This window comes from Chenopodium quinoa, unplaced genomic scaffold (assembly GCF_001683475.1).
Source record: "Chenopodium quinoa cultivar QQ74 unplaced genomic scaffold, ASM168347v1, whole genome shotgun sequence".
NCBI lineage: Eukaryota > Viridiplantae > Streptophyta > Magnoliopsida > Caryophyllales > Amaranthaceae > Chenopodium > Chenopodium quinoa.
In genome coordinates this window covers 3,853,261-3,863,825 of record NW_018742616.1, presented here as the reverse complement: position 1 = coordinate 3,863,825, position 10,565 = coordinate 3,853,261, and the positions used below count along the sequence as shown (strand labels likewise).

The 10,565-nt window shown below is 31.9% G+C and overlaps 1 protein-coding gene and 1 long non-coding RNA gene across 3 annotated transcripts; both read left to right on the top strand.

The window, feature by feature from the left end:
* Positions 1–1,560: 1,560 nt before the first annotated feature.
* Positions 1,561–8,330, top strand: LOC110721679 (probable nucleoredoxin 2). Of its 2 annotated transcripts, XM_021900877.1 has the most exons (5): positions 1,561–1,702; positions 1,848–2,004; positions 4,454–4,522; positions 6,390–6,887; positions 7,425–8,330. In XM_021900877.1, exons 2-5 carry the CDS (start codon positions 1,864–1,866, stop codon positions 8,034–8,036), a joined length of 1,320 nt encoding a protein of 439 aa, XP_021756569.1. In that variant the 5' UTR covers positions 1,561–1,702; positions 1,848–1,863; the 3' UTR covers positions 8,037–8,330. The 2 variants fall into 2 exon arrangements, with proteins under 2 accessions (XP_021756569.1, XP_021756570.1); XM_021900878.1 differs by lacking the exon at positions 4,454–4,522 and having other exon boundaries at positions 1,569–1,702.
* A 261-nt stretch (positions 8,331–8,591) lies between these two features.
* LOC110721678 lies at positions 8,592–10,118 on the top strand. The gene is made up of 2 exons (XR_002511454.1): positions 8,592–9,060; positions 9,169–10,118. It is a non-coding gene; the product is annotated as an uncharacterized LOC110721678 (long non-coding RNA).
* The last annotated feature ends 447 nt before the right edge of the window (positions 10,119–10,565 follow it).

Below are 10,565 nucleotides of genomic sequence, written 5' to 3'. Positions count from 1 at the left end.
TTTGTTTTTGAGATATAATAATAATAATAATAATAATAATAATAATAATAATAATAATAATAATAATAATAAGTTTCAATTAGATCTAACAACTTCTAATAAGTTGGTTTCAAAAAAAAAAAACATGTATATGCTCTAATAAGTTTAATAAGGTCTAATAAGTTCCAGTTCATTTAATAAGATTTAATTAGTTCAGATAATTTTAATTAAGTTCAAATAAATTAAATTTAATTAAATTCAGATAAGTTCAGATATAGTAAAGAGAACACTCCCTAAGTGAAAACCACAAGGCATTATAGTAAATCAAAGTTTAAAGTGAAATTATTAAAACTACATGACACCAAAGTAAAATTATGTCAAGCCTAAAGGCACCAAAGTGAAAGTTTACACCCCAAAAAAATATCACTTTTGACTTTTGAGAGTTGCGTTGATCATTATCCATTACATCTAAGCCGTTTGAAAATTCTTATGTATATGTCCGAGTATAAGGTGAAATTATGGGCGAGTAATTTTTTTTGCAAATACTCCCCTCGGTCCATTCCTTTTCCTCTTTTTTTTTTTTTTTTTTTTTTTTCATTCATTTCATTTCATTTAGAATCTTAGCACTATTTATAAGATGAGAGAATGTTTCAAATTACTCTTAATATATAAATTATAATGTACTTCCTCCGTTTCGCATTAGTTGCAACACTTTTTATTTTCGGCCGTTTCATAATAGTTGCAACACTACTATATTTGGAAAGGATCCACCATTATTTTATAAATTCTATCTCTCACTAACCGCACTTTCACAAATATTTTATTATTTCTCTTTCCTACCAACCCCGCCCACACTACTTTTATTAATTAATTTTATCTCTTACCATCAATACTTTATATTATAAGCCTATAAGCCTAGTCTATAATTTTCTTAAACCATGAGCCAAGCCTGCTGTTGCAACCGCGAAACGGAGGGAGTAGTAATGTTGAGTCTTGTTTGATTCGTTTCAATAAATAATTTATTAATACTAGGGCGGCTTATAGGCGTGATGCGCGCCATAGCTAACTATAGTTGAGATAATCTTTTGATTTGATCTTATGTCAGAATTTTAGTTGTTGTCAGCATTAATAAGATAAGTAAACAAATAGTTTTAGCGTTTAAATGTTCGCACACTATTCTTAAGAGTTTGGGGAAAAATTAAGCAATTTATATAAATGAGGACAAATAAATAAATAAAATATTAAAGCACATAGTCGTGTCAACAATATTCAAAAGGTATAAAAGTAATAAATACTAAGTATAACATAAGGGTAAATATGTAATTAGTCATTTAAAGAGGCATAATTATCTCAACTCTATTTATAAATGTTTAGTCATACTTTTGAAAAGGTAGAGATTCTATTTTTTATTTTTATTAATTTTTGACAGGAGAGATTCTATTGTTATACTACGTATTTTTATACAATATATTTTAGATAAAGATATTTATAATCAAATTGTACCAATGAATTCACCTTTCAAAAAAATATAACAATCCAATCAACGGTCGTGAATAAACTTATTTCAATAGAGATTGAGAAGCAGAAGATAAAATCATAGGAGAGAGAAAGAAAGAGTATAAAACAGTGAATGCTACGTGTTATGTGATTTTATAAATGGTGGGGTTAGTTAGTGATGCATACTAGGATTGCCATTATTATTCATTTTGAAGAAAATTTTCAGGTACAATTAAATTATAAGAATGTGCTTCGTTTTTCTTTAATTTTTTTTAATTTTTTTTTTTTTTATATTTTAAAGTTTATGTATGTAGAAGCTTCAAGATTAAATAAATCTCACTCTGATCAAAATTAATTAATTATTTTTGTAGAGAGAGAAACAAGGTTATGGAATTAGAGAGAGAAAGAAGTAATGAAATGAATATTGTTGTTGCTGATAATAATAATAATGGAATAAGTTGTTCAAGATTATCATCTCTTTTTGCTACCAAAGATCGTGATTTTCTCCTCACTTCTGATGATACCCAGGTTTGTCCTTCTTATTTATTTATTTGAATACACTTTTTTTATTTGCTCTTCATAGCTTTTGGTTCATTATTCCGTTCTCGGGTTTTGATATCCAATACTTGAAATCAAATTCCGTCACAAATAATAGGCTCCTTAACAATTTATTACAAGTGTTATTTTTTTTAGATTATGTGTTTGGGTGAAATTATAAATATGATATGGAAATTATAGAATAGTTGTTTGAATGATTAAAAGTTGTTTACTCCCAAAACAAATATACTCCTCTTTTTGAAGGTGCAACGATTTGTTTTGTGATTTAGGGATTAGGGTTTAGCAGAATGATTATCAATATTTTTTACAAAATAAATTTCAAATTAATAGTCAAGACAAAAACTATATGGGAATATACGTTCCTTAAAAACTCTCTAGATTCATCTATGGACTTATAAACATCCAACCAAGAAACTGTGAGGGTTGAGATTTAACTATGCATAGATGTTTGCTCAAATGAGTTATCCCCGAAATGAGAAAGTTAATATGGATATATATACTCATTTTTTTTTTCAAAAAAAATATAATCCTTGTGTGTTTGAATTTAATTTTTTTTTTTTTTTTTTGTTGTTGCTGATTTTCTAAAAAAAAAGCTTCTTTGATGCGGTTTGAGTTTGATCTATATATGATACAAAAATATTTTCGTGGAAAGAAAAATTAATTACCAAGTAACTTATAATTACAAATGTTTGGTAAATTTCTTTTTAAAAATTATTCTGTCTTAATTTTTGGTAAGATTTTGCCCTATGTTTTTACAATTTAAATTAATTATATACTCAATTAAGCATAAATGTTTTGGCGTTCTTGAGCCAATTTGTGCAATCAAACATATTTACAAGAAGAATAGTGAGATAATAGTTGAAGGGAAAAATTACTAGTGTAGATAAATGACGACAAATATGGTACTCCTTACGTAGGAATAGAATTTTAACGAAGTTTCTTAGTGAAGTAAGATTTTAGTTGCGGTTCAAGGAGACAGTTGGACATATAGGTCATTGCAACTTAAGACTTTTAAATAAAATAAATAAGGCATGTTGAGTTGTTTTGTTTAAGGCTTGTACATCGTATACACCTAATAATCAACTTATATCGTACCATAATTTCATTGTATTTACGATTTAATAGGGCATTTCTTAGGGGGGAAAAAAAAATACAAGTATCATACTCGGTACGGTAAGTGGCTAAATTCTGTTAATAATTATTATGAAAATAAAGGTGGATGCTTTTTTGGATGGATGGAGTACAATTACACTTTCTTAAGATTTTTATCTAATAAGGTTACTTTTGAAGTTCCCGTCAAAAAACCAAAAAAAGTTTACTTTTGAAGTTTGATTGTCACGTTGATTTATAAAAATATATGTTAGAGCTAGGCTAAATTTACCTAGAAAATTTAAATGTAAGATTGTAATCTAGTACGGAGTACTAGAAGTAGTTTGAATTTTGAATACATGCTAGTAGTTTGCTAGTGTGGTGAGACACGGAATAAGGGTGTTCATTTGGTGTTCGGTTTGGATTTAGGCTAAACGATACGAAAAATTATTTAATCTTTATAACCAATCATAATTACTGAAGATTATAATATTGCTATTTCTACAAAAACAACACGTACACAGTGGCTTGTACTACATTAATTTGTTCAGATTCAATTATTACTATATTTGTTTTTTATTGGTGAAAATATCCAATTATCATATTTTTTAAACTTATATGAAGATTATTATAAATTTCAGTTATTTGTCCATTACTAAAGTGTAGGGACTCTTGGGAAGTCTAATAATTTATTGTCAGCATAACTATATCTATACTGTGTTACATCAAATTTTGGATGGAGGGATTTTATTATCTTGTGAAATTAAACACTCATAATTTCGTATTGAATTAGATACAACTAACTTAAGCTAGTAAGGGTCTTAGAAAATTTTGAATCTGATGATCATTGTAAGGTTGTAGATCATTCATAAGGGGTGAAGTTCAAAACGAGCGCATTAAGCGATTGGTTATTGAATAAATTAAGTGTCGACACTAGGATTGTCAGACAATTGGGTATACCTAACAGGGGGCTTTGTACATTGTTTGAGATATATCACATACATATACCTTACATTATTTAAATTTTTGTTTTCGAAGTTATTTGTTAGAGACATGAAAAAAAAAAATAGGAATGTCAGACAATCTGGTGTACCTATCCACATCCAAGTTTAAGATGTCTCATGCATTTCATAGGATGATAGAATATAAATAAGTGTCAAATTAACCAAGTCTAGACATAACGGGGAGTGTGTATGCTAATTAAACTTAGATTATTAAATGATAATGTATTAGTGTCATATTGTCCTAACGTCTAACCAATTGGCAATTGCCATAGTATATAGATGCACATACATAACTTTTATCTCCATTTGTGTGATTTTCTGTTCAGAGTGAGGAAGTCATTTTCAGGTCCAGGCAAGCCAAACAAGGTGTTGCCACCACTACTAATGAATTAATGGTACGGTACAACTAGTACGTAACACGTGTACCATAGAGAGACGTCTGCTTTATTGCTTTTTATCACTCGTTTAGAAATATGCTTTACCTGTAAAATTTTGCTTTTTGGATTGTGTTGTTTGAACAAATATGATAAAATGGTACTTGAGGATTACTAGCTACCAGAATTTGTCCCACATTGCATGTGTACTTAATTCATATGATCTTATCTATTTCTATAAGATTTTAGGTCTCAAAGGTACCAAGTAGAATATAATCCAATGCAATTATGATAACTAAGCATCATATTTAGAGAGGTGTGTCATCTTAAATAATGTTTTTTTTTTTTTTTTTTTAATTTCTGGGGAAGGGGGGTGGGCGGGGACCGGGTAAGGGTGGGCGGCGAGGGTGTGAAAATAGGGTTGATTCATATATCTCTGATGGTCTGTTAAGGGAAAAACGTGATATCTTCAACCCAATGTTGTTAGGTAATTGTTGTGCTTTGAGGATAAAGTTACATTACTAATTTACTATACACATAGGGATGATGAGTCTTATCCAATGGATTATGAGATTAAGTACTTGATTTACTCACTAGGGGCTTTGTACATTGTTTGAGATACTTCGTATATCACATACATGTATAGTAGGGGCGGTTTTGAGAGATATAGGGGCTCTCTATGATAGGATTATACATTTGAGAAGGGCTTTAAACAATTATATTCCTTTTGTTTCTATAATTTTACTCATGAAGCTTTTTCCTTACTTAAATTGCGTTGTGTGTTTAAGTAACAATGTCCCCACAACTCATCTCTACTTTTCTCTTATTTTTATACACATTAACACATTTCATAAGTAATAAAAGATGAATAAAGCAAACAAAAAGGGACAGAAGGAATGTTACTTTACTTCAGCAATTAAGATTCTCTATTGTTACCCAAATAATTAAAATGGAATATTGCAACAAATTAAAGATTTAGCACCAATAAGGAGGTTATGTACAGTGCAACAGAAGGTCTATTAATAATTGTTTAGAATGTCATATTCTACATGAAATGATATGATACATCTAAGTTAAATGAATTCATTGGTTTATTGGTAGTGTGATACAAAAGTGATGAGTATATAAAACAATCAAATCCCAATTAGTAAGTTTTGTATGTCATATATACGCATGAATTTTGGGACCACCCACCCTATTTGGCTTGGTGCTTAATTCATTGCGATGCCTTCCCATTTTATGGGGTACAACAAATTAGCTAGAATATGTCTAAGATATGGGGCCTTATACCTCACTTTATGTGGAGTTAACAACAATACTCTTTAAATGATCAACTTTATGTTTACAGATTTGTTGGTTGATAGGTGATTACTTGTGCTATGTCAATAATCATACAATGCTTGAAATCTTGAATGCTTGATGTTTAGGTGAAACTGTGAAAGTTGTATGAAGAAAGTATCTTGTTACTATAGGTCATTTTTTATTGCCTCTGTTTTCAAAAACTTGCAACACTTTGACTAATGCTATTGCTAATGCACAACTTAATTTGACCATTAATATTAATAATTTTGTATTTTGAATAACAATAAAGATTTGATCATAATTACATGTGTTACTTGTTGATTAGTAAGAAAATTTGTGGTCAAAATTTGTATGTAAATCATGCAAAAGCCATTGTGTTGAAGGGATCTTGAAATGTAGGATATTTCAATTCTTAAGAGTATGTACATTAGTACGTGCAAACCATTTTGATTGCTATATATACTTATTGTTATGTTACATACAAAAAATTTTGATTGCTATACTTATTGTTATGTCTATGATTTAAGAGTTCTTTTAATATTTTTCAGATCATAATGCTATACTCCAATTATATTTGCTATAATAGGTGAAAATATCTGAGCTTCAAGGCAAGGTAGTAGGAATCTACTTCTCGGCCAATTGGTTTGCTCCTTGTCGAAAGTTCAACGAACTTCTAATTGATGTTTACGAGCAGCTTAAGAGCCAAGGGTGTGATTTAGAGATCGTTTTGGTATCCTCTGATGAAGATATTGACGCATTTAACAATTATCGCGCTTCCATGCCTTGGCTTTCGGTGCCATTTTCAGATTTGGAGACAAAAAGAGCCCTAAATCAAAGTTTCAATGTGGAAGCTATGCCTTGTTTAGTATTCCTGCAGCCTAATTATGAGGTAGATGATGTTACGATGCGTGATGGAGTTGAACTTATCTATCGGTATGGAATCGAAGCATTTCCTTTTACTAAGGAGAGGTTAGAGATATTGTTGAAGGAACAGAAAGAGAAGGAAGAGAACCAGACGTTGGTTAATTTGTTAACTAATCATGATAGAGACTATCTTTTGAGCAACGATCCTTTGTCTCACCAGGTAAGTATATCACTCTTTTGCCTTTGCCTTTGTTAGCAAACCATTATTGATGAAAATCTAAGATAATTGAATTTTAATCTAGAGTGTGATACATGCCATTCTCATTAGTATTGAATAAGAATATATCCTCCGTGTCTAGATACAATAGGTATATCATTTTAACACTTTCTAAAAAAGTGAGTGGAGTTCGGACAAAGGGAGTATGATATGACATAGAATTAGAACCAGATACTTATGCTAGCTAAAGCAAATGCATGTAGTAACATAAAACTATATCAAATACATACGGAGTATAAGCCAATAGCAGTTAGCGTTACCCTATATTTTATGTGATTGGAAAAGAAGTAATATGCATTTTTCTTATAATCATAGGACCATAAATAATAAAAAGAAATGAAGTACAATGGTACATAAACTATGTACTAGTATGAAACATAAAGATTTTCTATGTTAGTAAATTACAAAGTAGGACTTAATCAAAGAGTGTATCTTGTACAAGATTTTAAATTTAAATTTGGATTCTTTGATATATTTTAGGTACCGGTGACATCTTTGCAAGGCAAAACAATAGGACTATACTTTTCAGCACAATGGTGCGTACCTTGTGTCAAATTTATCCCAAAGCTAATCTTAATCTACCAAAAGATAAAGCAAAACCTACCAAAAGAGGAAGACTTCGAGATAGTGTTCGTATCAAGTGATCGCGATGAAGCATCCTTTCGCTCTTATTTTGGAAGAATGCCATGGTTGGCGATACCCTTTCGTGACAGCACCTCTAAGGACCTTGCTAAACATTTCGACGTGAGAGAGATCCCGTGCTTGGTCATCTTAGGTCCGGATGGTAAAACCGTGACCAAACAAGGAAGGTATCTGATTAATTTATACCAGGAAAATGCTTACCCTTTCACTGACGCAAGATTGGAGTCTTTAGAGAAGCAAACGGATGAAGAGGCTAAGAGTTTGCCTAAATCAGCATTTCATGCAAAGCATCAACATGAGCTTAATTTGGTTTCTGAACGTACTGGTGGTGGGCCTTTTATCTGTTGTGATTGTGATGAGCAGGGCTCGGGTTGGGCCTATCAGTGTCTTGATTGCGGGTTTGAGGTCCACCCAAAGTGTGTTAGGCCCATTCAACAGCCCAATACATGATTGGGAAAATGATAGTTCAATGATAAGGGATATAATTACGAAACTACCCTCCTCGAGAATCCCCTATTGTCCACATTGTTTGAGACTATGAGGCAATGAGGAAAGGGAAAGAGTTGAGGGTGCTATTGTTACCTCTTTGATGTGCAGAAACACCATTAAGATTTAGTACTAACAAAATTGGTGTTCATCATCATTGGTGTAAATTCAACATGATCATGTAAACAGGTTCTTGATGCCATGTGAATCATGTGATTTATGATAATTTGGAAGTTGCTTCATTTCATTTATTTCAAATCTTAATTGTTGTATAAGCTATAGTTTATGTGACCATGGATTATTTTTATGATGCATGGACTTGTGACGCATGAACAATGTTGCAATGGTGAAAGTTCATTTCAATGACACTTGAATTGCGAACTGGAGTCGATCTAGCTTCTTATAGTGACAACATTACAAGAATAATTATACTTTCTCGTTGACAGCATTAAAAGAATCATGATATTGTTAGCAAGCTTAGTTAAGTATTATTGGAATTGACCATTTTTGTTTTTTACAAACAAAACAAATCTAGAGAAGAAAATGAAACTAACAAAACATATCTAGAGACGAAAACCAAATAATAATCTACTTTTAAATCAATTAGACCATAAACATAATCCGCAAAACTAAACTATTAAATTCAAAACCATAAGTTAAAGCCCATAGAAAAAGTGAAAAAAATTCTTAACTAATCTTATCATCTATCACAAAAAATGACACAATTGCAAGAAGAAAGCATAAAATTGAATATTCTTGTTCATTTTTATAATTATATCATGTCCAATTGTAATGTACTAAATATTCATTTTATTTGACTGTTTATTTTTATTGTACTAAAATTCATCTTATAACTTTTACTTCGTATTCCATCGGAAAGGTGGGTTAGGAAAGGTTCTGTTCTTAGCCCATCCACCGCTTCACAACCACCTTTCCCACCGCTTCTCTTGCTCGTCGGCGACTGGCGTTTTATCTTCTGCCGTCGCCGGTGAGTCCTCTTCTCTACAGTTCCTTTATTTTTCTGTGTTTTCTTTGGTATTTTTGCACAATAAAATAGGAAGATTGAAGTACTTGTTTTCCTTTTATACCATCGGAGGTTGGTTAGGGGGTTGGTGAGGTTCCGATTATCCAACAAAACAAGAAGCCAAGGTTATCCTTAACGCCACCGTCAAAAGAAAATTCGTTAATCGTGTTCCCGGCGGTAAGGGTGAAGTTAAGGCTAGGGTTTTCTCTCTTAATCCAAGGTTGGGTTTCGGTGAGGGATCTTCTCGCGTTGGTCTTTTAAGGCTGCTGTTTGCGTTAGGTTTCGATTCCGACGGTGAGGTAGTTCTTTATGGTACTCTTCTTCCAGTGACTCTCAATTTCATAGCTTGTTTGCTTTCTTTGTGTCTAATAATTGAATTCCTTTCCATATCTTGTTTGCTAGTAGTGGATTTTGTGGAAAGGGTTTCTTTGTTGAGGTTTGGTGGTGATTGTCTTTTTCTTGTTTGGGTTTATAACTTCGTTTTAGTGTGGTTACTTTGGCTTGTGCATCTGTCAAAGCGAACGGAGGTAGTAGTTCTAAGTCTTGGGGGTTGGGCTGATTGGCCTCCCTGGTTGTTTGGGGAAGTAGGTAGTTTGCAGGAAGACAAGTCATATAGACGTTTGTTTAACTCCTCTTGTCTTAGTTTAGATGAAGTTGGTAAGACTACTCTATTTGGGGTTTTGGTCTTAAAGTGAGTAATTCCTCGCGTTTTACTTTAGGACCTTTGAAGATGGAAGACGCCAACGGGGGTCTTAGTTTACAAGATCCTCCTTTTGCGCAATTTTTTTTTTTTTTAATATCTTTTCAGATAAGTGGTGAGGAGTATGTTACGTTGTTTTGTTTGAGGATTGCAATCTCCGTTTTGGAAAGACGGAGGAATGTTTAGAATTAACATTGGTTAATTGTATTTTTAAGTCTTTGTTTCGCTTAGCAATGGTAGGGGTTATCATTGCTTTGTTTAACCTGTATCTGAAGGAGGTACTTTGAGAACCTTTGTTACATCAAAAAAATCAGATTTTTGACTTTTGTTTGACTTTTTTGACTTTGATCGAGTTAAGAGGTTTCTAGAGTCAGTAAAAAGTCTTTAGGTTGAATTGGTCAAGACATAAAATCAATTGGGTTGATATCACTTAGAGGCCCAATAACATAGAGGTTAGTTTAGGAGCCTAGTAGATGATTTTAATTTTCAAAGAAGTGTTGGCGCCAAGAAGTATAACCGTACAACAGTTATGGGAGTCAGCCATAATCGCTCCATTTCGCCTATAAATAGAAGTGCAAGGATTAAATGAAGATATCAGCAAATCAATCTAACAACAAGCATTTCATATCATTTAAGTTTTCTTCTTAGCTTTCGTAGTTTCCCTTCGCTTAGTAGCCAAGCGATAGTGTAGTTTACCACGTAGCATGTATTGAAGATCGTTCGTCTTTTCCAATTGTATAATTATGGAGGTAACCTCTCCTTCAACTTG

Bases quoted from the DNA above. Each gene is read 5' to 3' on its own strand.
- LOC110721679 (XM_021900877.1), top strand. From the start codon at position 1,864: ATGGAATTAGAGAGAGAAAGAAGTAATGAAATGAATATTGTTGTTGCT. The intron at 2,005-4,453 runs GTTTGTCCTTCT...TTTTCTGTTCAG, and splicing joins TCACTTCTGATGATACCCAG to AGTGAGGAAGTCATTTTCAG. The intron at 6,888-7,424 runs GTAAGTATATCA...GATATATTTTAG, and splicing joins ACGATCCTTTGTCTCACCAG to GTACCGGTGACATCTTTGCA.